We start from the raw sequence: 27,621 nt of genomic DNA on the forward strand, positions 1-27,621 counted from the left end.
GAGCTGAGCTGCTGTATCTAAGCTGCCATTATATAGACATCCACCTTACATAGAGCTGAGCTGCTGTATCTAAGCTGCCATTATATAGACATTCACTTTACATAGAGCTGAGCTGCTGTATCTAAGCTGCCGTTATATATACATCCACCTTACATAGAACTGAGCTGCTGTATCTAAGCTGCCGTTATATATACATCCACCATACATAGAGCTGAGCTGCTGTATCTAAGCTGCCATAATATAGACATCCACCTTACATAGAGCTGAGCTGCTGTATCTAAGCTGCCATTATATAGGCATCCACCTTACAAAGAGCTGAGCTGCTGTATCTAAGCTGCCATTATTTAGTCATCCACCTTACATAGGGCTTAGCTGCTGTATCTAAGCTGCGATTATATAGGCATCCACCTTACATAGAGCTGAGCTGCTGTATCTAAGCTGCCATTATATAGGCATCCACCTTACAAAGAGCTGAGCTGCTGTATCTAAGCTGCCATTACATAGACATCCACCTTACATAGAGCTGAGCTGCTGTATCTAAGCTGCCATTATATAGGCACCCACCTTACATAGAGCCGAGCTGCTGTATCTAAGCTGACATTATATAGGCATCCACCTTACATAGAGCTAAGCTGCTGTATCTAAGCTGCCATTATATAGGCATCCACCTTACATAGAGCTGAGCTGCTGTATCTAAGCTGCTATTATATAGGCATCCACCATACATAGAGCTGAGCTGCTGTATCTAAGCTGCCATTATATAGTCATCCACCTTACATAGAGCTGAGCTGCTGTATCTAAGCTGCCATTATATAGTCATTCACCTTACATAGAGCTGAGCTGCTGTATCTAAGCTGCCATTATATAGGCATCCACCTTACATAGAGCTGAGCTGCTGTATCTAAGCTGCCATTATATAAGTAACCACCTTACATAGAGCTGAGCTGCTGTATCTAAGCTGCCATTATATAGACATCCACCTTACATAGAGCTGAGCTGCTGTATCTAAGCTGCCATTATATAGTCATCCACCTTACATAGAGCTGAGCTGCTGTATCTAAGCTGCCATTATATAGTCATCCACCTTACATAGAGCTGAGCTGCTGTATCTAAGCTGCCATTATATAAGTAACCACCTTACAAAGAGCTGAGCTGCTGTATCTAAGCTGCCATTATATAGGCATCCACCTTACATAGAGCTGAGCTGCTGTATCTAAGCTGCCATTATATAGTCATCCACCTTACATAGAGCTGAGCTGCTGTATCTAAGCTGCCATTATATAGACATCCACCTTACATAGAGCTGAGCTGCTGTATCTAAGCTGCTATTATATAGTCATCCACCTTACATAGAGCTGAGCTGCTGTATCTAAGCTGCCATTATATAGGCACCCACCTTACATAGAGCTGAGCTGCTGTATCTAAGCTGCCATTATATAGACATCCACCTTACATAGAGCTGAGCTGCTGTATCTAATCTGCCATTATATAGACATCCACCTTACATAGAGCTGAGCTGCTGTATCTAAGCTGCCATTATATAGACATCCACCTTACATAGAGCTGAGCTGCTGTATCTAAGCTGCCATTATATAAGTAACCACCTTACATAGAGCTGAGCTGCTGTATCTAAGCTGCCATTATATAGACATCCACCTTACATAGAGCTGAGCTGCTGTATCTAAGCTGCTATTATATAGTCATCCACCTTACATAGAGCTGAGCTGCTGTATCTAAGCTGCCATTATATAGACATCCACCTTACATAGAGCTGAGCTGCTGTATCTAAGCTGCCATTATATAGGCACCCACCTTACATAGAGCTGAGCTGCTGTATCTAAGCTGCCATTATATAGGCATCCACCTTACATAGAGCTGAGCTGCTGTATCTAATCTGCCATTATATAGACATCCACCTTGCATAGAGCTGAGCTGCTGTATCTAAGCTGCCATTATATAAACATCCCCCTTACATAGAGATGAGCTGCTGTATCTAAGCTGCCATTATATAGACATCCACCTTACATAGAGCTGAGCTGCTGTATCTAAGCTGCCATTGTATATGCATCCACCTTACATAGAGCTGAGCTGCTGTATCTAAGCTGCCATTATATAGACATCCACCTTACATAGAGCTGAGCTGCTGTATCTAAGCTGCCATTATATAGTCATCCACCTTACATAGAGCTGAGCTGCTGTATCTAAGCTGCCATTATATAGGCATCCATCTTACATAGAGCTAAGCTGCTGTATCTAAGCTGCCATTATATAGTCATCCACCTTACATAGAGCTGAGCTGCTGTATCTAAGCTGCCATTATATAGACATCCACCTTACATAGAGCTGAGCTGCTGTATCTAAGCTGCCATTATATAGACATTCACTTTACATAGAGCTGAGCTGCTGTATCTAAGCTGCCGTTATATATACATCCACCTTACATAGAACTGAGCTGCTGTATCTAAGCTGCCGTTATATATACATCCACCATACATAGAGCTGAGCTGCTGTATCTAAGCTGCCATAATATAGACATCCACCTTACATAGAGCTGAGCTGCTGTATCTAAGCTGCCATTATATAGGCATCCACCTTACAAAGAGCTGAGCTGCTGTATCTAAGCTGCCATTATTTAGTCATCCACCTTACATAGGGCTTAGCTGCTGTATCTAAGCTGCGATTATATAGGCATCCACCTTACATAGAGCTGAGCTGCTGTATCTAAGCTGCCATTATATAGGCATCCACCTTACAAAGAGCTGAGCTGCTGTATCTAAGCTGCCATTACATAGACATCCACCTTACATAGAGCTGAGCTGCTGTATCTAAGCTGCCATTATATAGGCACCCACCTTACATAGAGCCGAGCTGCTGTATCTAAGCTGACATTATATAGGCATCCACCTTACATAGAGCTAAGCTGCTGTATCTAAGCTGCCATTATATAGGCATCCACCTTACATAGAGCTGAGCTGCTGTATCTAAGCTGCTATTATATAGGCATCCACCATACATAGAGCTGAGCTGCTGTATCTAAGCTGCCATTATATAGTCATCCACCTTACATAGAGCTGAGCTGCTGTATCTAAGCTGCCATTATATAGTCATTCACCTTACATAGAGCTGAGCTGCTGTATCTAAGCTGCCATTATATAGGCATCCACCTTACATAGAGCTGAGCTGCTGTATCTAAGCTGCCATTATATAAGTAACCACCTTACATAGAGCTGAGCTGCTGTATCTAAGCTGCCATTATATAGACATCCACCTTACATAGAGCTGAGCTGCTGTATCTAAGCTGCCATTATATAGTCATCCACCTTACATAGAGCTGAGCTGCTGTATCTAAGCTGCCATTATATAGTCATCCACCTTACATAGAGCTGAGCTGCTGTATCTAAGCTGCCATTATATAAGTAACCACCTTACAAAGAGCTGAGCTGCTGTATCTAAGCTGCCATTATATAGGCATCCACCTTACATAGAGCTGAGCTGCTGTATCTAAGCTGCCATTATATAGTCATCCACCTTACATAGAGCTGAGCTGCTGTATCTAAGCTGCCATTATATAGACATCCACCTTACATAGAGCTGAGCTGCTGTATCTAAGCTGCTATTATATAGTCATCCACCTTACATAGAGCTGAGCTGCTGTATCTAAGCTGCCATTATATAGGCACCCACCTTACATAGAGCTGAGCTGCTGTATCTAAGCTGCCATTATATAGACATCCACCTTACATAGAGCTGAGCTGCTGTATCTAATCTGCCATTATATAGACATCCACCTTACATAGAGCTGAGCTGCTGTATCTAAGCTGCCATTATATAGACATCCACCTTACATAGAGCTGAGCTGCTGTATCTAAGCTGCCATTATATAAGTAACCACCTTACATAGAGCTGAGCTGCTGTATCTAAGCTGCCATTATATAGACATCCACCTTACATAGAGCTGAGCTGCTGTATCTAAGCTGCTATTATATAGTCATCCACCTTACATAGAGCTGAGCTGCTGTATCTAAGCTGCCATTATATAGACATCCACCTTACATAGAGCTGAGCTGCTGTATCTAAGCTGCCATTATATAGGCACCCACCTTACATAGAGCTGAGCTGCTGTATCTAAGCTGCCATTATATAGGCATCCACCTTACATAGAGCTGAGCTGCTGTATCTAATCTGCCATTATATAGACATCCACCTTGCATAGAGCTGAGCTGCTGTATCTAAGCTGCCATTATATAAACATCCCCCTTACATAGAGATGAGCTGCTGTATCTAAGCTGCCATTATATAGACATCCACCTTACATAGAGCTGAGCTGCTGTATCTAAGCTGCCATTGTATATGCATCCACCTTACATAGAGCTGAGCTGCTGTATCTAAGCTGCCATTATATAGACATCCACCTTACATAGAGCTGAGCTGCTGTATCTAAGCTGCCATTATATAGTCATCCACCTTACATAGAGCTGAGCTGCTGTATCTAAGCTGCCATTATATAGGCATCCATCTTACATAGAGCTAAGCTGCTGTATCTAAGCTGCCATTATATAGACATCCACCTTACATAGAGCTGAGCTGCTGTATCTAAGCTGCCATTATATAGACATCCACCTTACATAGAGCTGAGCTGCTGTATCTAAGCTGCCATTATATAGACATTCACTTTACATAGAGCTGAGCTGCTGTATCTAAGCTGCCGTTATATATACATCCACCTTACATAGAACTGAGCTGCTGTATCTAAGCTGCCGTTATATATACATCCACCATACATAGAGCTGAGCTGCTGTATCTAAGCTGCCATAATATAGACATCCACCTTACATAGAGCTGAGCTGCTGTATCTAAGCTGCCATTATATAGGCATCCACCTTACAAAGAGCTGAGCTGCTGTATCTAAGCTGCCATTATTTAGTCATCCACCTTACATAGGGCTTAGCTGCTGTATCTAAGCTGCGATTATATAGGCATCCACCTTACATAGAGCTGAGCTGCTGTATCTAAGCTGCCATTATATAGGCATCCACCTTACAAAGAGCTGAGCTGCTGTATCTAAGCTGCCATTACATAGACATCCACCTTACATAGAGCTGAGCTGCTGTATCTAAGCTGCCATTACATAGACATCCACCTTACATAGAGCTGAGCTGCTGTATCTAAGCTGCCATTATATAGGCATCCACCTTACAAAGAGCTGAGCTGCTGTATCTAAGCTGCCATTACATAGACATCCACCTTACATAGAGCTGAGCTGCTGTATCTAAGCTGCCATTATATAGTCATCCACCTTACATAGAGCTGAGCTGCTGTATCTAAGCTGCCATTATTTAGTCATCCACCTTACATAGGGCTTAGCTGCTGTATCTAAGCTGCGATTATATAGGCATCCACCTTACATAGAGCTGAGCTGCTGTATCTAAGCTGCCATTACATAGACATCCACCTTACAAAGAGCTGAGCTGCTGTATCTAAGCTGCCATTATATAGGCATCCACCTTACATAGAGCTGAGCTGCAGTATCTAAGCTGCCATTATACAGGCATCGCCCTTACATAGAGCTGAGCTGCAGTATCTAAGCTGCCATTATATAGACATCCACCTTACATAGAGCTGAGCTGCTGTATCTAAGCTGCCTTTTTCTGAAAAGATGTATCATTGCTATCCTATTCCCCGAACTATATCCTAATGTTTTTTTTTGGGGGGGGGGGATGAGCGGAGAAGAATATCTGGGGTTTGGATACAGCCATTAAGATGAAGCTACATTTCCGATATTCTTACATGATATCCTTATATTAAGGAAACCTTCTATATTCCGGATGGATACGGATAATATGCTGAGCGGTAAGTGCGGGCCCCTACATGGACGTGCAATCTTCTCGGATCCGTGGAATATAATATTCGCCATTGTACAGCGGCGGTAAATCGCGGTGCACTCAGGGCGGGAGGGAACACGACGGGAATATCTCCCTCATAACAAGGAAGGAAATCCGCAGTCAGATCACGGGGGGCGTCGTGGAGCTGGAATGGATTTATCGTCCCGGAGGGGCCATAACCTGATGGATAATTGCGGCCGTGCATCTGCAGCTTTAATATCTGCGCTGATCGTCTGAAGGCTGGAATACTAAGTGCCGGAATGGGAAGAGCGAGGAAATCCGGAATCCGGCACGTACTGAATCTGTTCTAAAGTATTTCAGACCATAATGCAATGCAAATACCTCTGCAGGGGGAACAACAGGGGCACAAAGTTTACAACAAACTCTGCATAAGTCAACAGTTCGAGCAAATACAGGCAGTCCCCGGGTTACATACAAGATAGGGTCTGTAGGTTTGTTCTTAAGTTGAATTTGTATGTAAGTCGGAACTGTATATTTTATCATTGTAACCCCAGCCAGAACTTTTTTGGGTCTCTGTGACAATTGGATTTTAAAAATGTTGGGTTGTCATAAGAACCAGGAATAACACTAAAGCTTCATTACAGACACCTGTGATAACTGTTATAGCTGTTTATTGCAGCCTAGGACTAAAGTACAATAAATTACCAACATCCAGAGGTCCGTTTGTAACTAGGGGTTGTATGTAAGTCGAGTGTTCTTAAGTAGGCGACCGCCTGTATGTGAAACTTTGTCATATATCTTATTTAGGAAAAATCCTTCTTACTCCACTTGTCTGACTCTTTCCTGCCTCCCCCTAAACTAATATTCACTTTGAGACTTCTCTTCCTACATCCAGACAGACAGGACTCATAAATGTGTCACCGGTGGGGGTGTTACCAGTGGGGGGTACCCAAACCCCAACAGAACTTTCAGGTCGAACTCAGTTGAATCTGAACCAGAATGGGTCCGCTGACCCCTAGCAATGAGTTAACCCTGTGATGCTCTCGAGGACTAGACTAATAATGACATGCCCTGCAGCACTCCAAATAATGAAATATCCTGCAGACCCCCAAATAATGAAATGCCCCGCGGCCCCCAAATGCAATGTTCTGCAGTCACACATTATGTAGACTTCAAATCTGCAGTACGTTAATGCAGAAGTGGAAAATTGCAGCAAAATAGGAACGAACGTGCCCAACAAAATTTGCTGAAAAACGGTGAAAGAAATGTTCATCTAAGGACAGTTACTCACCCCGTACACTTTCTTGGCTCCTGCCTTTGCTGCGAACATAGAGAGAATTCCAGTCCCGCTGCCAACATCTAAGACGATTTTATCCTTAAAGACGTGTTTGTTGTGGTACATGGAGTTCCTGTAAGTCAATGTCCGAACTTCATCTTTCAACATTTCCTAAAAACATAATGGGTTAAAAATTAGGCTTTGGAACATTGGAGAGCTTTCGAGCACCCTCCAACCTCTGGGTGCATAATCTATAGTTATGCTCCTGAATCAGGAGTCCTGATCCCTCCTTTATAGGCTGTTGGGACCCCCCCGGAGTCAAGGGCTTCTGAGCCCTCCATCAAGATGGCACAATTGTGAGCATGCTCGACCCTCGCTCAATTCACTTCCATGGGACTTCCAGGACAGCCACTGGATCTCCCACTTATTGGGCATGCACATTACGGCTCTGTTCCGATAGAGAATTGCTGTCCCCTGCTTTCATGTTTACTTTGGGCCCAGGTCACAGCCAGATTATAGGGAGGGCATCTGGAGCGTGAGTACCAGGGCCCTCACTAGTGACCAGGAGGAGGGGGCCCCCACCATCCTGTCTGCCTCCGATGGACAACAATACAGTACTATGCAGTACTATTAACTCCCTGTACAATCCTTACTCCTGGTCTCAGCCGCATGTGTAAATGAGGCGGAGCCTTGTGAGTGAGTGGGCGGTGCTTTGTGGGTCAGCTCTGGGTCCTCCATCGTGCATTCCGAATTCTAAACATAACAGTTAAAAAAGGAGCAGTCAGTGCCCTCAAGTCAGAGCAGAAGGAGTGTGAAGGGATACAACTCCACAGGAGTATGTTCTTGGGGGGTGTTGTATTTACTTTATTTTAAAACAAAGGGGCCCCCACCACCCATAATCTGGCCATGGCCCCAGTGGTTGAACCCCTAGTGATCAGATAGATTGGTCCAGCAAAAGGCACTTTCTACAGCCAGACTTGGCGCGAGCTGTTATTCTAGGCAAGTGGTGATGAGTAGCGATACCTGGTCCCGAACAGCAAGGTCAGAAGCCTGGGTTAGGCGTTCATGCTCAACCCCCCTCCACCCAACCAGTGACACCTGTGATCACTGTTGGTAACTCTTTAAATGCCACCACATGCCACCATTTACTCTAGGAACGTTGATGCCACAGGGAGCATCAAACCTTGGTAAAATGGTGGTGCGCATGCGCCCATAGCATTTCAATGCCTTCAGGTAACACTGGTAGGGGTTTTACCGGTAAGGGGGGGTGGTTACCCAAAACCCCAACAGAACTTTCAGGTTTAGATTTGGACAAAATCAGATGATTAACCCTGTGACGTCCTTGTAGTAAAATGATTAACGTCAGGGAACAAACAAAGCAACCAAACATCAAGAAACCACAGAAGTAGTGAAAAAGCAACCAAAAAATTTAATCTCTGGCAGAGAAGTCCAGCTCAACGATTTCTTTACAGGAGATAATTGTATGACGGCTGAAGAAAGCCCTTCAGATATTAACCCCTGTCTACCTCTCGGCTCCATTTATGAAGGGACATTCAGACTCTTTTTCCAATCCTAGTGAGCAAACCACCAGTGATTTGTGACTGTGAAAGGATATCCCCAAGTTATGCGCCAATCATGGGTCACTCCAGGTCAACATTCAATCTAATTTGGATCGAAGTACATTTAGAATTCCAAATTATATTAATTCAATCAAATTTTCTTTTGGGAATATATATATATATATAATGTAAATCCAAAAGAGCTGACACGACCAATCCCATATATCCTCCTGCACTTAAAATAATTACACATTGATAAGTTGCAACGACTGCTGCCAACTCTTCTTCCGCATTCCCCTCCCAATCCGGAATCTTTGCCCAAAAGAATAATTGCGATTTGTAAAGGCACCTCCTCCGAAAATGGCCTTTTATAGAGAATTGATTTTACTATATAAAATAAAGACTTAATAAAATGGCGATTTAAGCAAATTCCGAAAAAAACGGGTAGAGAGAAACCAATGACTTACGATCCGTCTAAGGGTGGACACGTTCCACGGAAGAGAAGTCATTGCCGCAGAGCGTGATGAATAAATCAGGATCCGGGGATTATTGGCATCAATACGTAGACAGACATTATCTGTATTGGTCTGGCACGCGTTGTTGGCGCGTTGGCTCGTTTTCATTGAGATGCTTTATCGCTTTAATTGGAAGAATACATTAAGAAGAGGGGGGGGCATGGCCAAGTGACTTCCTAACCCTTGCTCTTTGCAATATTAATTTGCATACATTAAGTTGCATAGGGATTCTCTATTCAATACCTCCAACACGATGGATGTCGAAACGCTTCCATTAATGGGTGGTTCTGCTCTTAAAGAAGACCTCTCCGACAACTCCGACTCTTTGCATCTTTTAGTAGGTGCTGCTCCACCGATTCGGGCACAGTTGAATTTATTTTATTTTTTTTACTAGCCCCCAGCATTCCCGAGAAATGAGCTAATGAGGCTATCTAACGAGGTGGGTGGTCCTACGCCGGAGCAGACCATCTAGAACAGTGATGGTGAACCTTTTGGAGACCGAGTGCCCAAACTACAACCAAAATCCACTTATTTACCATGAAGTGCCAACATGGCATTTTAAGCAGTAACGTATTGCTACCTGTTGTCCACATCTTTCAATTGTATCGACCAATACAGTCTGAAGGAGAGCAAATTCAGACTCTCATTGTAACTTCTCTCCAGAGTCCAGTAGGAGGAGGTCCAAAGATATTGCAGTTCTGTCAACACCTTCTCACTTTTCCCACAGTTTCTAACAGCCAATGAAGTGTCGCTTTAAAATAGCGCTGAGAACAGCATCTCTTAAGTTGCCTGGGACTTGGTGGATTTGGTCCTATTTGGTGAACTCTGTCCTGGGGTGATGGTCTGAGTGCCCACAGAAATGGCTCCGAGTGCCACCTCTGGCACCCGTGCCATAGGTTCGCCACCACTGATCTAGAACCACGGCGAACCTCACCCGGCCCGGACACGGAAAGGATTGACAGATTGGTAGCTCTTACTTGATTCTGTGGGTGGTGATGCATGGCTGTTCTTAGTTGGTGGAGAGATTTGTCTGACCCACTGCAAAGCCTCCGGGAAACCAAAGTCTTTGGGTTCTGGGAGGAGTATAGTTGCATCTAGAACCAAAGTGTCCTCTTCATTTATTTAAAATGCACACCAGATTTGTAAACTATTTTACTGTATATTAATTTTGCATGAATTAATTTGCAGGTAGTCTGAGACACTCCCACTGTCCTGGGCTGGTCCATCTAAGAGCAGTGGGAGGGGCATCAAGACAGGATACAGTAGTCTCAGACACACACGTCTCCTGACTTTTGAATGGACCAACTCAGAGCAGAGGAGAGTTGTCTGGTGGCCAACATAAAGCAAGAACTGGGAATCGGAGCCAAAAAAAGGAGGAGACCATGATTAGCTATGAAAATTTTCATATAAATCTTTGCAGTAGGGTCTATTCTTCCAATTCTCGCACAAACTTGGAACCCTTGCCTGTAAGTCATGTCAAAAAAAACTTCTAGCATAGCCATGTATCACCAATTCATCCCCCAAAATTACTCATTTTGTTGAGTCAGATCCTAGTGATCGACTGATCATTGTAGCCACTCCCATTTTAAGGAGTGGTCTGTGATGAGACAACCTCTTAAAGGGCCAAAACACAAAAAAATACAAGTATTTCAAGGACTCGAAATCGGCACAGATTCCCTTAGCTGACATTTAGAATAAATTTGTGTTTCTCTGTCCGGTTTATCATCTGTTGCCTGTCCCTATTTTATTTATTTTACGCTTTTATGGTTAATCTCTATTTCTAGAGCTCGGCCTTTTGGAGGATGAGAGACATCTGCTTAGATTAATCTAGTCATTTCACAGATATTATTGGGAACAACATTTTGCTGGTTTATCCAAAATAGATATTTACCGAAAGTGGAGAAAACAGATAGGATCAAAAGCGAAGACTCATTTATCATAAAAACCCCCACGTTCCGGAGATTTAGTGGAGAACGTTTCATTTGCACATGTTATGTGCTATCGGAAAATTGCTGTTTTTGAAGTAAGTACTGGAAGAGAAAACTTGCGTGTAGAGATGAGCGGACCTGATATTCCCGTCCGGTTTGGCTTTGTGACCCAAACACATTGCTGGATCGGCGGCTGAACAGCCAATCTGGTAAATTGATGCCTCTAGCTACCCCCTGGCCGATCATAATCATGGCAAGTTGTTAGGGGCTTCAATTTGCCGGATTGGCTGTTCCACCACCAATCCGGCAATGTGACCGAATCTGAACGAGAACCCTTAGTCCCACCTTCTCTACTCGTCTTCAATTTTTGTTGAACAGCCCCGCGCTTGTCTAGAAGATGTGTCTGGTATTACAGCTCAGCTGGTCAAGATGTATCGACCCTTTCCTTAGCTCAAATTTGGCTAAGGATCACAATTTCTGAAACTAATTCATAACCCAACCACTCGGCCAAATATTTCCACATACGCCTCTGACTATATTTTGTACCTACCTCATGTATTCCAAAATGGGCATAAGAATCAAAGTAGTAATCTCTCGAAGTCATCTCCTCTGGATTCAGGAGTTTGGCCATTTTGCCTCTCCCTGGGCAACTAGGTTGAATTGGAGTGTGGATGACATGTTGAACTAGCTGTACGGGCTTCGGAAGTACCACCGGCTGAACAGGTTGGGAAGGTCCACCACAAACCTACAAGAAATAGAGAAGTATGTCTGAAATTATGGCTATTTAAAGCTGAGGTATCTTCATCGGTCTCATAGAGATTGAGTAGAGTGGGGGTGCGCATGCGCAGCACTACTCTATTCATGCGGGTTACAGAGGAACTCATTATCATGCAATGTTCCTATTTGTAGGATCTTCAGCAATTGGGTAATTTTTTAAGGTTGACTGTCTAATGGATTTGTTCCACAAATATCAATTTTGTGGAATAGACACTGCCTTACACCTGGAGAGGATTGGAGAAAACTCTTACGGGAATGGGTCAAGCGGTGGTCTGGTATTTTGCACTGTGGCTACCTGGAAGTTCTAGGGGGTTACAGGACTCAATTCAACCATTAAGTAGCCTCCTTGGGTAACAGGAAGTCAATTTCATTGACCATGGGAGGTCGCTTTTTTTATTGTCCTTTATTGGCTAAAGGGGTCCTATGAGGACCAAAAACCATATAAGGAGTGATAAGGGAACATGGAATGGGAGCAGGGTAAGTATGCTTTATTTTTCTCCACCTAATGCCATTTACACCGTAGGACAGCTAGGAGTCCCTGCTGCTGACACTGCTGTACCCAAGGACATAACTACTAGGGTAGCGGCCACTATGGGGCCCACAGTGTGTGGGGTCCTGTCATCTGGGGTATTGGGCGTGTATTGGATGTATGCTGTATGTCTGTGTGTGGTGTTTATAATGTATGTGTGTATATGTGATGTGTACATGCTGTATGTGTGTGTATATGCTGTATGTCTGTATATGGTATTTTATTTATGTATGTGTGTATTTGCTTTATGTGTGTGTAATATTGGATATATGCTGCATGGGTGTATATGGTACTGTATGTATGTGTGTATATACTGTATGTCTGTATATGATATTGCATGTATGTATGTATGTGTGTGTGTGTATTTGCTTTATGTGTGTGTAATATTGGATATATGCTGCATGGGTGTATATGGTACTGTATGTATGTGTGTATATGGTGGATGTATGTATATGGTACTGTATGTATGTGTGTATATGGTGGATGTATGTATATGATATTGTATGTATGTGTGTATATGCTGTATGTATGTGTTTGATATTGTATGTATGTGTGTATTTGCTTTGTGTGGGCAATATCTGATATATGCAGCATGGGTGTATATGGTACTGTATGTATATGTGTGTATATGCTGGATGTATGTATATGTGGTGTGTGTATACCTTATGTATGTTTATGCTGTATGTCTATGTATTGTATATACAAGTATATTAATGCGTTTTTTAAGGGGGATGGGAGGCCCAATTCAGAAACCTGCTATGGGGCCCCGCCTCTCCTAGTTACGCCCCTGACTGTACCGTACTGAAAGGATGATTATAATTTGGGGCTGTAGTCCAAGGTGGGAGTCAGTGATCCACATTATCATAGATGACTATGATGCTGTAAGTCCAGGTCCGAGTCAGCTTCGAGTTGTGGAAATATGGCCGACATACAGTCCTTATTTCAAAGACTAAATAAGGACCCCTTTAAGATAGCATTTTCCTCTACTTACTGATGGTTTCCACGTATCAACAATGTAAACTATGTATAAAATAAAGAAAATATTCACAATTTTTTTATAACATCCTACCTGACTCTTCAAATATTCCTAATCCCTCCCCCCCCCCCTCCCCAACCCCGCTTCTCCTACATTCATTCAAACTCAGTGAACTCGTATTCAGGAGGAAAATAATTACAATGACAAGTTAACAGAGGAAAGAGAGAAGATCAAAGAGAATAAAGACACAAGAGCCTAAAAGAGTGCACTATAAATAGCATCTGCGAGGGGAATTGGATAATAACATTTGGGCAGCACCGAGTCAAATTCTCAACTAAATCTGCCTTAAAATTTAGAATCGGAGCTAAGTAAATGAAACGATGCCAGGATCCGAGGAGGACTTGTCAGGAGTGACGGAGGTTAATTCATTAAAGTGTAAGGAAGACAATTGTTCCAGGTGTCTGGGATGCAACGTATATACATTCCAGGCCTTCTAAATATAGCCACGTCCATCCTGATGCGTTTTCTCAGCTGCGCTCCAAGGTTTCTCAGAAAAGCAATAAATACACAATCCTGGGAGAAGCAATTATATGCTCAATGTCTTAAAGGGAAAGGCTGAGATAGAGGATGCGATGTGAAGAGATCCCTCGTGGCTTGTTTCTAGTGTTCCACCTGGATGTTCTAGAATACCGCTAATCTTAGAAAAGTCGGAAAAAAACACCTTAAAGGGCATCTACCACCAAGATGAAGGACTGTATGCAAATGAGCCTGAGGGGCTCCAGGATCCATAGGTGTTTGAGGGGTTTTCCCACAAAGGCAAGTTGCTAACATGCTGATCGGTGGGGTCTCGGTCTGACCGCCCCCTCGCCGCTCCTCTGCCGCTCATGACCGTTCTGCTCTAATAATCTCTATGGACCTGACGAGATCGCCGAGCACCGCTCTAAGACCCCCCAGCCCTGAGACCCCCACTGATCAGCAAGTTAAGCCCTATCTTGATAGGGCTTACCTTGTCTTAATCGGAAAACCCATTTAATGGAGCCTGGAGCCCCTCAGGCTCATTTGCATACATTCTTCCATCCTGCTGGTAGTTGTCCTTTAACCTCTCTCTTGTATTTCATGATTTACGCTGGCTTTGGTACCTCATAACCTCGTAGCCTGAACAAGTTATGATCATTGAAGAAACAGCCTACAGTTTATACATGCAGTTCTTCACTAAAATCAGGGGTGTAACTACAATGATAGCAGTCATAGCAGCAACTATAGGGCCTGCAGTGTCAGGGGGCCCCGGCCATCTGACCTTTTACACTGAAGTATGGAGGATGTGCATATTATGCTGCACATTGGGGCACATTTACTTACCCGCCTGCGGCGTTCACAGAAAGTGCATAATGCCCTGTGCCGCAATTCACTAAGATCGTGCGCCCGATATCCTGCATGTGTCGCTTCCCCGCAACACACTAGTCAACCTACAAATGTTATGAACTGAAACACATTTGCAAGATCAATGGTTCATAATTCCTCTTGACCACAATGCAAAGCGTATTTGCAGCTAGACTAAAAACTTGGTTAGGTTATCTAGACAACCCCTTTAAGACCTCCAAGAACATGGTGGCATCAGCCAAAGAAGGGGGCGTACTAAAGCCACACACCTCCTAGTACCAGTCTTAAATACCACTAATGAGTGTCTTTAAGTATTTGTGATATCCTATAAGTGTATAAGCGATGTAGACTACTGCATGACATGTAGGGGTTAACATTTGCAGTAAATATTGCATGCTGGGAAAGGATCAATATGTCCACCCATAACCAAGCTCAAATTTGATTAGAGACTGGAATATTTCTTCAAACCAATTCAATACAACAAAATACAAAAAAAAAAAAACAGGCTGCAGTGCACAACACAACCACTGGGTGGCCACACATAGACACATATGGGTTATCACTTTGTGACACGTTGCAATGGCACTTTATTTTCTCAAAATGCCGTTTATCGCTTCACACACCTATCTAGATCTATCTGTATGAAGATTAGATGTAAGGAAGGAGAAATTCCGGATAGTAATTCCACGGTCTGCGCTATATTTCCGTCTACGCTCAGCGTATCATGCAATGTAATTAGTGGAAGCCATAATATTTAATTAAGAGTAATCTGACATTAGATGGAAGATAAACTAGCTCATTATACCGCCACCGGATACCGCGGAGAGGATCGGAGTCGCGGTAATAAAGTGAGATGCGTTTAGCGGAGACTGGCAGCCAATCAGCTCGCTCTATGTAGGAGTGATTTATTTCATATATGAACAAATGCAGACAAATGATCAATTCCAAGGCAAATAATAAGACATTAGCCGCAGACGGGGGTGAAAGTTCAGACGCTCTCTATTCCCTATAGTTTGCATGGGCAGCGATAAATCAATTTCTGCTGAGATTCGAAATTGGAAAAAAAAGGAACGTCATTTATAGGAAGAAATGAATTAAGGCAAAAGGAGTTTCTGAAAAATGTGCACACGATGTTCCCTATAGACAGAGGGACAACGAGGGACTTGGGTATTGACCTGTTGCAAATATCTAGGATTCTGTTATCATGAATTTTGTCTTCGTATGTAGAGTATGAGAGAGGGTGAGGGAAGTGACCGTCAATGATGGATCCTATCATCAGTAAATCCAGAATAAAGCAATGGAAGTGTCAGGTAGTCCTGGATCCTGCTCTCTCTATATACAGTATACAGAAATAAAGGTGTCTGGTGGTTCTGTATGTAAAGTATAATGTTGTTGACTGGTGGTCCGGAATATTGCTCTTCTATGGTGGTGAATATTGGACATGACCATTGAGCCTTAGATCCTACACTCTGTAGATAGAGAGTAAAGTATTATAGGTGCCTGGTGGTCCTGGATCTTACCCCCTGGATATACAGAATATAGTAATGAATCTGACTGGAGGATGGTTGCTTGTAGAGTATGGCCTTGGGTATTGGAAGTGACCATTGTCTATAAATCTAGAATACAGAGATGGAAGTGTCAGGTAGTCCTGCATCCTGCTCTCTCTATATATGGAGTACTATAATAAAGGTGTCTGGTGGTCCTGGATCCTACCCCCTGTATATACAGTACTGTAAAGTACACTCACCGGCCACTTTATTAGGTACACCATGCTAGTAACGGGTTGGACCCCCTTTTGCCTTCAGAACTGCCTCAATTCTTCGTGGCATAGATACAACAAGGTGCTGGAAGCTCCTCAGAGATTTTGCTCCATATTGACATGATGGCATCACACAGTTGCCGCAGATTTGTCGGCTGCACATCCATGATGCGAATCTCCCGTTCCACCACATCCCAAAGATGCTCTTTTGGATTGAGATCTGGTGACTGTGGAGGCCATTTGTGTCCAGTGACCTCATTGTCATGTTCAAGAAACCAGTCTGAGATGATTCCAGCTTTATGACATGGCGCATTATCCTGCTGAAAGTAGCCATCAGATGTTACAGGGTACATTGTGGTCATAAAGGGATGGACATGGTCAGCAACAATACTCAGGTAGGCTGTGGCGTTGTACCAAGGGGCCCAAAGAGTGCCAAGAAAATATTCCCCACACCATGACACCACCACCACCAGCCTGAGCCGCTGATACAAGGCAGGATGGATCCATGCTTTCATGTTGTTGACGCCAAATTCTGACCCTACCATCCGAATGTCGCAGCAGAAATCGAGACTCATCAGACCAGGCAACGTTTTTCCAATCTTCTACTGTCCAATTTCGATGAGCTTGTGCAAATTGTAGCCTCAGTTTCCTGTTCTTAGCTGAAAGGAGTGGCACCCGGTGTGGTCTTCTGCTGCTGTAGCCCATCTGCCTCAAAGTTGGACGTACTGTGCGTTCAGAGATGCTCTTCTGCCTACCTTGGTTGTAACGGGTGGCGATTTGAGTCACTGTTGCCTTTCTATCAGCTCGAACCAGTCTGCCCATTCTCCTCTGACCTCTGGCATCAACAAGGCATTTCCGCCCACAGAACTGCCGCTCACTGGATGTTTTTTCTTTTTCGGACCATTCTCTGTAAAGCCTAGAGATGGTTGTGCATGAAAATCCCAGTAGATCAGCAGTTTCTGAAATACTCAGACCAGCCCTTCTGGCACCAACAACCATGCCACGTTCAAAGGCCTCAAATCACCTTTCTTCCCCATACTGATGCTCGGTGTGAACTGCAGGAGATTGTCTTGACCATGTCTACATGCCTAAATGCACTGAGTTGCCGCCATGTGATTGGCTGATTAGAAATTAAGTGTTAACGAGCAGTTGGACAGGTGTACCTAATAAAGTGGCCGGTGAGTGTATAATGTTGTTGTCTGGTGGTCCGAGATATTGCTCTTGTAAGGTGGTGATTATTGAACAGGACCATTGAGCCTTTGATCCTACACTCTGTAAATAGAGACTAGAGTATTGTAGGTGCCCGGTGGTCCTGGATGCTACCCCCTTTATATACAGAATATAGTAATGAAGGTGACTGGAGGATGGCTGCATGTAGAGTATGGTATTGGGTATTGGAAGTGATCATCGATGATGGATCCCGTCGTCTGTAAATCTAGAATACAACAATGAAAGAGTCAGGTAGTCCTGGATCCTGCTCTCTGTATATATGGAGTACTATAATAAAGGAGTCTCGTGGTCCTGGATCATACCCCCTGTATATCCAAAATACAGTAATGAAAGTGTCTGGTGGGTCCCGGCATGTAGATTACGATAGTTTGCATTTGAAGTGAACTTCGATGATGGATCTGATCATTTGTAAATCTAGAATACAGCGATGGATGTGTCAGGTAGTCCCTGATCCTGAATCTGTATATACAGAGAACAGATATAAAAGGGTCTGGAACTCCTGGTGCTTGGTGGATCCCTGCACATGGAGTATGAGTGTGAGAGAGTATTGCAAATGTCCGTTGACGATGGATCCTATCCTCTGTAAATCTAGAATACAGCGATGGCTAGTCATGGATCTTGCTCTATGTATATACAATTATAATAATAGGTGTGTCTAGTGGATCCCTGTATGTAGAGTATGGTGGTAGTGTGTATCAATAGTGACCGTCGATGATATATATATATAGAGTACAATTAGAAAGGTGTCTAGTAATCCTGAACCCAGGGTCGTAACTTGAGGGGGTGCAGAGGATGTGGTTGCAACTGGGCCCAAGAGGCTTAGGTGGCCCATAAGGTGCCTTATGAGAAGACTAGTACAATAAACCATACGTTAGTACAATAATACAATAAACCATACGTTATAGTGAGGGGCCTGGTACAGACTCAGCACTGGGGCCCATCAGCTTCAAAATACGCCACTGCCCGGGAACCTACCTGTACATACAAAATATAGTATTGAAGGTGTCTGGAGGTTCATTGCATGTAGAATATTTTAAATATATTAGAAGTTACCATCAGTGATGGATCCCATTGTCTGTAAATCGGAACTACAGCAATGTAAGTGTCGGCTAGTCCTGGATACTACTCTCCGGAAAACAGAATACAGTCATGAAGGTGTCTGGTGGATCCCTGATTGTAGAGTATGGTACTGTATTGGATCCTTCTTGCTGTATATACAGAATACGGGTGGTCCTGGCTCCTGCCTTGTACTGTATACTATATATATAAAAATATATATATATTTGTATACGTACAATACCGAATGACCTCAGAAGCGACACTAACCCCATTTTGCTCAACTTTTCTAGATACCAGCCCCCCACCACCAAATCCCAACGTGCAACCAGGAACACAATGGGGCACATTTACTTACCCGGTCCATTCGCGTTCCAGCGGCGGCTTCTCCAAGAGCGTTCGGGTCTTCCGGCGATTCATGAAGGTCCTGCACCCGATGTTCACCAGGTGTCGCTGCTGCGCCGAAGTCCGCCGAGGTGCCCCGGAGTTCATCGTCTTCATCGTGGTGCATGTGAGTATGGCCCGTGCGACCAATGTGTCGGGTTTTCGTTCGGCCACGCCCCCGATTTCCGTCGCATGCATGCCAGTGCCGATGCGCCACAAACCGATCACGTGCGCCAAAATCCCAGGGCAATTCAGGGAAAATCGGCGCAAATCGGAAATATTCGGGGAACATGTCGGGAAAACGCGAATCAGTCCCTTAGTAAATGACCCCCAATATCTTCAGCACCCAAAATAAGAGGTTATGAAAACCGGTTGATGTGTTATTGGGGGATATATATATTGGGACTATAAAGTGTGCATTTCCCCCATCTGGAAGCCTGATGAGGAAAGAGAGGCTTATGAATATCCAGCAATAATCCAATCAATGAGGATTTCATCTCGTCATGGCTGAAAGACAATAGAATGAATCAAGTAATTTGTCTTTTCTCCAGGACATGTGCAGGGACTGGGCACTATGGGATCCGTACTGTGCCCCTAACTGGTTGGTGCCTACATGTTGCTTGATTCTGGATAATCCCTTTAATTTGTTGGGACTCTTAAGTTGTTATAAGATCGGGGGATCGAAAGGACTACATATATATATCCCCAACCTGTGCTCCATTCACTTCTATGTGATAACTGCCCTGTAACCCATCCCATAGAAGTGAAAGGAGATCATCAGGGGGCATCTGGTCCCTCAATCAGAAACGTATTCCACATCCTGTAATGTAATAGGACATCATGCATCCTATTGTGTCACGGGTAGGGAGCCATTCGCACCCTGTGTACGCCATAACACCAACAACCCGTAACAGTCGCACAGACAACAAAACTAAAAGTCTATGGGAAGAGTCCGGAGGGAGGAGTCTGTGGACCAGTGGACCCTCTGGACCACCGCGGGAGATGGTATGAGGTACAGGTACAGGGTATGCAGGAAACAGTCCAAACCTGAGATGACAGCAGGAACACAGAGGAACACTGGTAACGCTGGCACGGACTGGAGACAATACTGGACTGGAACCCTTGGAGGCACTGCAGGAAGCACACAGACAGACTGAAGACTTGACACAAGATGGCGGGAGCACACGGAGGTACCCTGTTAACACTGGAGACAGGAACATGGAGGAACACTGGTAACGCTGGAGACATGAACACCAGGAGCGTATGGGAACGCAGGAGACACGGAGGCGTCTGGAAACTCTGGAACACAGGACACACCAGGAGCGTATGGGAACGCTGGAGACACACAGGAACACAGGAAAGCGTCTGGAAACGCTAATGGGTTTTCTCTTCCACAGGAACGGCTAAGGGAAGCCTGGCATGGAAACCATAGGAGATCCTAGGAGAAGATCCGGCGGGGAGTGAAGGGAGGTCCCGGATTATAAGGGCAAGCCGGATTAGCAGGAGGCTGGCCCTTTAAGTCTTAAAGAGTAGGCGTGCGTGCGCGCCATAGCAGTGGGAGTGCGCGGCCTAGCAGGAGTACAGCCAGGAGCGTGGAGAGGTGAGTCCAGGCCGGGGAGCGGGACGGCGGCAGCAGGGACCGGGGCACGGGTGTGCCCGCGATAAGGATCGCGGGTACATCTGTGACACAACCTGAGATTTCTGTTGTTTATCCCCTTAGATGCTGCTGTCAGTAGCCACTGCAGCATCAGATGGGTTCATGAAAGTTGAATACTGTGGATAGGCCCCCATTATGCAGTGAGTAAGAGGGCAGCAATGTACTTCCATGGCGCCTGATCTGGTCCTTAACCCTGTTTTAGGGCCCGCTATAGGCAGGACCTAATACTGTGGCTCAAAGGTAAAATATATAATATACTGTAGTACATACGTGTCCTACCTCAATAGGGTCAAATTTTACAGCTATTATTATACACTAGATTACAACATTAGTCAACATTTGTCAGCAGTGATTACAGGCGGTCCCCTACTTAAGGACACCCGACTTACAGACAACCCATAGTTACAGACAGACCCCTCTGACTTCTGGTGAAGCTTTCTGAATGCTTTACTATAGTCCCAGATTGAAATAATCAGCTGTAAGGTGTCTGTAATAAAGCTTTATTGATAATTCTTGGTCCCATTACAGCAAAAAAATGTTTAAACTCCAATTGTCACTGGGGCCAAAATTTTTTTGTCTGGATCTACAATGATAAAATATACAGTTTCGACTTACATACAAATTCAACTTAAGAACAAACCTCCAGACCCTATCTTGTACGTAACCCGGGGACTGCCTGTATTAACTGGGGGGAGATTTATCAGAAGTGTCTGAGAGCAGAATTGCTCTAGTTGCCCATGGCAACCAATCAGAGCTCAGCTTTCACTTTCCCACAGCTGTTTATAAAATGAAAGCTGAGCTCTGATTGGTTGCCATGAGCAACTAGAAAAGTTTTACCTCAGACTAATGTATGTAATCTGTGTCAATTGTCCCGTTACCAGACAGACAGTTCGGGTCTTTACTATACAATTTTGTCTACGTGACAGCACAGCCAAAAGCGATGATAAAGACCTAATGGAAAATCACAGCGTGCGCTTGTGGAGGTAGACCTGCTGGGACAGCGCAAAGAAAAGAAAGAATGCAGATAAAACATATATAATTTGACCTAAATATAGTTATGAGAAGTTTCCCCCCTGAGTTCTGTGTTCTTTACTGCCATTTACAGTTGTCATCAAGTTAACTTTTAAGTGCCCTCAAAGTTAGTTGAGTTTCTGGTCTGGCAAACGCTTTAAAGGGATATTTTCATCTTTTAAAGGCCCGGGAGATTTATTTTTTTGGACGGCCAGGTAATAAACCATGTAGTCCGATTGGAATCAGCAACAGGACTCATTCAGGATGGCAAAAATCAGTCCAGGATAACACTATATGAGCCTTCAGCAATTCTAATTGGCTAACAGGGCTTGTCCCGCCCCTGAGGATCTTGGACTGCTTTGCTTAATTATGAACCAAGGACAAGAGTTTATTAAAGGAGTTTAATGTATGCATGACCAAGCCACAGGATTGGTTAATAGGTGATTGGTGGGGGTGTTACGCTTTGTACTCCCCCCGATCAGTTGATTTTTATCATGAATTGTAGAACACCAATTGTTCTTTTTATAGTGACCATTCAGGATCACAGGAGGTGCAATATCCATATTAATGACCTATACAAATATTTTATCCAGAAAATCTCTTAAAAGCGACCTGTCACCACATTTCTCAAAAATACAGCTAGTGACCGGTTCCCAAAGAGCCCTATTAACTAAATGCCATCCTTCTTTTAGCTACAAATTGTATCCCTCATTCGCCACAAAATCAAATTTTTTTTCTCTTACTTGGCATAGAGCTGCTTGGCAAGTCCAGCAGCTCCTCCCAATATCCCATGCCTCTTCGCACCATTCAGCACTTCATGTCATGTGACCAGGGTGCAAAATGTACCCCATGTATGTATATCATTACATGAAATTACATCATGCCTCCATGGACTTCTACTCCTCTCCATCCTCCATGGAGGCAAACGTTGATTTCATGTGATCAGATACATACATGGGGTAGATTTTGCAAATGTTAGGGAGTAAAGGACCTTATATGACATCACCCTAGTCACATGACATGAAGTGCTGAATAATGTAACAGAGCTCTCTCTCAAAATTCCAAGAAAAAGATCTACGATTTACTAAGATCGTGCGCCCGATATCCTCCATGTGTTGCTTCCCTGCTCAGGTCTGCCGGAGTTCACCATCTTCTTCCTGGTGCATGTAAGTGTATGTCTTGCGACACAATTTAAATGTTAGAGCCCGCGCTCAATCCGAATCCGTCAAATTGTCCGACGGCCCACCCTCCCATGAAAGCTGGTGCGATTGTACCAAAATCCGATCGTGTGCGCCACAATACCCTTTAAAATGCGTGCAAATCGGTAATCATTGAAATATCCGACGTTTGTGTGGTCCGCGGTCCCTATGTACTAAGGGTCCCGCGGCCGCATTTTTGTCAGTTTTCCCGACTTTTTGCTTTTTAATCATAGTTTATCATAAGGTATATTTTGGGTGCATTGATTTGAATTTGAATGGTAGGTTTCCTTTAAACTCTAGTCCTCATGGTTGGGCCTTGATATTCAAAAAAGATCCTCAGGGGCGTGTCAATCCCTCCCAACCAATCATAATTCCAGGACATGGATGAAACTATAATCTTTGCCCTTTTGCTTATAATTCCAGATATCTTTTGCTGGATATTCATATACCCACATGAGAAAATATGGAAGAAAAGATCATTTACATTGGTAAGCAGCGCTATTTTCTTTCATTGCCGTGGAGATTCGGAACTTCATAAAGAATAACACGACATCTCTCATTTGCCTGACACAAGATTTATATCTCGCGTCTCACACGTTGCATCGGGCAGATAGAAAGTCTTCGGATTTAATGGCGCACGTCCGCCTCTGGGGTCATTAATGATTCAGAAAAAGATGCAAATGATCATATTGGAATAATGCAGCGTTTATGCCACTTCAGCGGATTGTTGTATTGGCAGGAAGCTGGGAGGCGCACGGATAGTATACTGTATATACTCCTAGTGCCTCTATTTATACTTGTAAAGAGCATATACACACCATATACACATACAGCATAAACATGCATACAGTATACACACACCACATATACATATATACAGCCTATACACACATACAGTATACACACACCACATATACATACATGCAGCCTATACACACATACAGTATACACACACCACATATACATACATACAGCCTGTACACACATACAGTATACACACACCACATATACATACATACAGCCTAAACACACATACAGTATACACACACCAAATATACACACATACAGCATATAGACACATACATACATACACTCACCGGCCACTTTATTAGGTACACCATGCTAGTAACGGGTTGGACCCCCTTTTGCCTTCAGAACTGACTCAATTCTTCGTGGCATAGATTCAACAAGGTGCTGGAAGCTCCTCAGAGATTTTGGTCCATATTGACATGATGGCATCACACAGTTGCCGCAGATTTGTCCACCACATCCCAAAGATGCTCTATTGGATTGAGATCTGGTGACTGTGGAGGCCATTTGAGTACAGTGACCTCATTGTCATGTTCAAGAAACCAGTCTGAGATGATTCCAGCTTTATGACATGGCGCATTATCCTGCTGAAAGTAGCCATCAGATGTTGGGTACATTGTGGTCATAAAGGGATGGACATGGTCAGCAACAATACTCAGGTAGGCTGTGGCGTTGCAACGATGTTCAATTGGTACCAAGGGGCCCAAAGAGTGCCAAGAAAATATTCCCCACACCATGACACCACCACCACCAGCCTGAACCGCTGATACAAGGCAGGATGGATCCATGCTTTCATGTTGTTGACGCCAAATTCTGACCCTACCATCCGAATGTCGCAGCAGAAATCGAGACTCGTCAGACCAGGCAACGTTTTTCCAATCTTCTACTGTCCAATTTCGATGAGCTTGTGAAAATTGTAGCCTCAGTTTCCTGTTCTTAGCTGAAAGGAGTGGCACCCGGTGTGGTCTTCTGCTGCTGTAGCCCATCTGCCTCAAAGTTCGACGTACTGTGCATTCAGAGATGCTCTTCTGCCTACCTTGGTTGTAACGGGTGGCGATTTGAGTCACTGTTGCCTTTCTATCAGCTCGAACCAGTCTGCCCATTCTCCTCTGACCTCTGGCATCAACAAGGCATTTCCGCCCACAGAACTGCCGCTCACTGGATGTTTTTTCTTTTTTGGACCATTCTCTGTAAACCCTAGAGATGGTTGTGCGTGAAAATCCCAGTAGATCAGCAGTTTCTGAAATACTCAGACCAGCCCTTCTGGCACCAACAACCATGCCACGATCAAAGGCCACAAATCACCTTTCTTCCCCATACTGATGCTCGGTTTGTACTGCAGGAGATTGTCTTGACCATGTCTACATGCCTAAATGCACTGAGCTGCCGCCATGTGATTGGCTGATTAGAAATTAAGTGTTACCGAGCAGTTGGACAGGTGTACCTAATAAAGTGGCCAGTGAGTGTACAGTACCATTTAGACCCAAGCAGCATATACACATCACATATACACACACACATACAGCAAATACACACATACATACAATACCATATATAGACATACACCATATACACACCCAATACCACAGATGCCATGGCCCCCTGACACTGCGGGTCCCATAGCCGCTGCTATGGCTGCTACCCCTGTAGTTATACCCATGCATACAAGGTGTATGGGATTTTTCCATTTTGTGTATGTACTTCCTATGCAGACTTATGCTTCACTATGATATGTTTTACATATGGTATGTAGCAGTGTTTATGTTTTACATATAGTACATACAGCATAGTTCAGTACACATTACATTGGACAACACTGACCATGGACTGCACCATTAAGTTGTGCCTAAGGCATATATTCCCTACATTATGGGATTGTACGGAGGCCCGGAGCCACCACTCGGCTTACCTGGGCAGGTGCCAGGGCCCAAGGGTGCTGGAGGGGCCCACTCGTGCGGCGAAAAAAAACAAACTGGAGTTCACTATCTTTTTAGCGGTGCATGTAAGTGCATTGGATTGCGACACAATTTGAAAGTTAAATCCCGCGCTCAGTCCCAATCAGTCGGATCATCCGACGGCACGCCTCATAATTTGGATCGCATGGAAGCCAGCGCAGCTGCGCCAAAAAACGGTTACGCGCAACACAATCCCAGCCCAGACACTTGTTAAAAACCTGTCCAAGCCGTGGTATCCCCATTATACTGACCCAAAAAATAAAGGGGAGGTGTCATTGGGGGAGCACAGTGAAAGGAGTAAAAAAAAGTGAAAATAGCATAAATCTGTTTTTTTCACCAATTTCACTGAATTTGGAGATGGAATAGTACATACCATCACTTAGAAGTACAATACGTTACACAGAAAACAAGCCCTCATACAGATCTGTACATGGAAAAATAGAAAAGTTTTATACATTTTTGAAGGGAGGGGGTGAAAAATGGAAATGCAAAAACCAAAAAAGGGCCAAGTCGTTTAGGGGTTAAGCATCAATTTCTGTTTTCTGCTGGGCAACCAACCCAATACCCCGTTGCCTTTTGCACCCCACACCCATATACTGTATAGCACTATATCACTTTGCCCCTTAAAAGTACTTTCCGTTCCGTAGATTACATGTTCCGAAATCGGAACGAATGTAACTAATCTCAGGGTCTGCGCAGACGTATAATTTACACAATGAAGGCAAATTAACTTACACTGATAATTATAGCCCAAATTAAAGGCAGCACTGACTTAATACACTTAAATATATAGTATATGTCTTCATTGCTGAGTATACGGCCGCACTCCAATAGAAGCCGCGCAAAATATATATCACTGCTAATGGATTCAGGTTAAAATAATGTCATAAATTTCTATGTAAAGGAATTAATGGGGGAGGTGCCAGCGGTGAATGGCACATCCTGTAATTCTACACCTAGTATCAGCAGTTCTCATGCAGTGCATACATTACATGGTGAGCCACTTATTTCAATGGTCAGCTTGTAATACCACTTTTGTCCTGTAGTGGCCACTGCAAGGAAATCACTTGACTATGAAACATCCGCCAGCGATCAAAACATATTGGGGCAGATTTACTTACCCGGTCCATTCGCGATCCAGCGGCGCGTTCTCTGCGCTGGATTCAGGTCCGGCCGGGATTTATTAAGGTAGTTCCTCCGCCGTCCACCAGGTGGCGCTGCTGCGCTGAAAAGCATCGGAAAGCGCTGGAGTTCACCGGCTCGGGCTGAGTGAAGGTAAGTGCAAGCTCCGCAACAGATTTATTTTTTTAAATGCGGTGGTTTTTCCAGTTTTCGTTCCCCCCCCCCCCCCGATTTCTGTTGCGTGCTCGCCAGCACCGATGCGCCAAAATCCGATCGCGTGCGCCAAAATCCCGGGGCAATTCAGGGGAAATCGGCGCAAATCGGAAATATTCGGGTAACGCGTCGGGAAAACGTGAATCGGGCCCTTAGTAAATGACCCCCATTGGAGCACATTTACTTACCCGTCCCGTTGACGCCGCTGATCCAGAATGTCCGATGAGGATTCGTGCGCTTGATATCCTGCATGTGTCGCTTCCCCGCCGGAATTCACCATCTTCTTCCCTGTGTATGTGAGTGCTGATCTTGCGACACAATTTGAATTTTAAATTCCGTGGTTTGTCCGAATTAGTCGACGGCCACGCCCCCTGATTTGTGTCGCATGAAAGCCGGCGCCGATGCGCCACAATCCGATTGCGTGCACCAAAAACCCGGGACA

At 44.2% G+C, this 27,621-nt stretch overlaps 1 protein-coding gene across 2 annotated transcripts in view; it reads right to left on the reverse strand.

Moving 5' to 3' along the window:
- Positions 1-27,621, reverse strand: part of PRMT8 (protein arginine methyltransferase 8) — a 91,362-nt gene that overhangs the window by 33,164 nt on the left and 30,577 nt on the right. For both annotated transcript variants that reach the window (XM_072145428.1, XM_072145429.1), the window contains exons 2-3: positions 11,672-11,866; positions 7,135-7,290 (exon numbers count right to left, since the gene is read on the reverse strand). In XM_072145428.1, coding sequence (XP_072001529.1) covers positions 7,135-7,290; positions 11,672-11,866 — 351 coding nt within the window. The remainder of the gene's footprint in view (positions 1-7,134; positions 7,291-11,671; positions 11,867-27,621) is intronic.

The sequence above is a fragment of the Engystomops pustulosus genome, chromosome 4 (genome assembly GCF_040894005.1).
Source record: "Engystomops pustulosus chromosome 4, aEngPut4.maternal, whole genome shotgun sequence".
Lineage (NCBI taxonomy): Eukaryota > Metazoa > Chordata > Amphibia > Anura > Leptodactylidae > Engystomops > Engystomops pustulosus.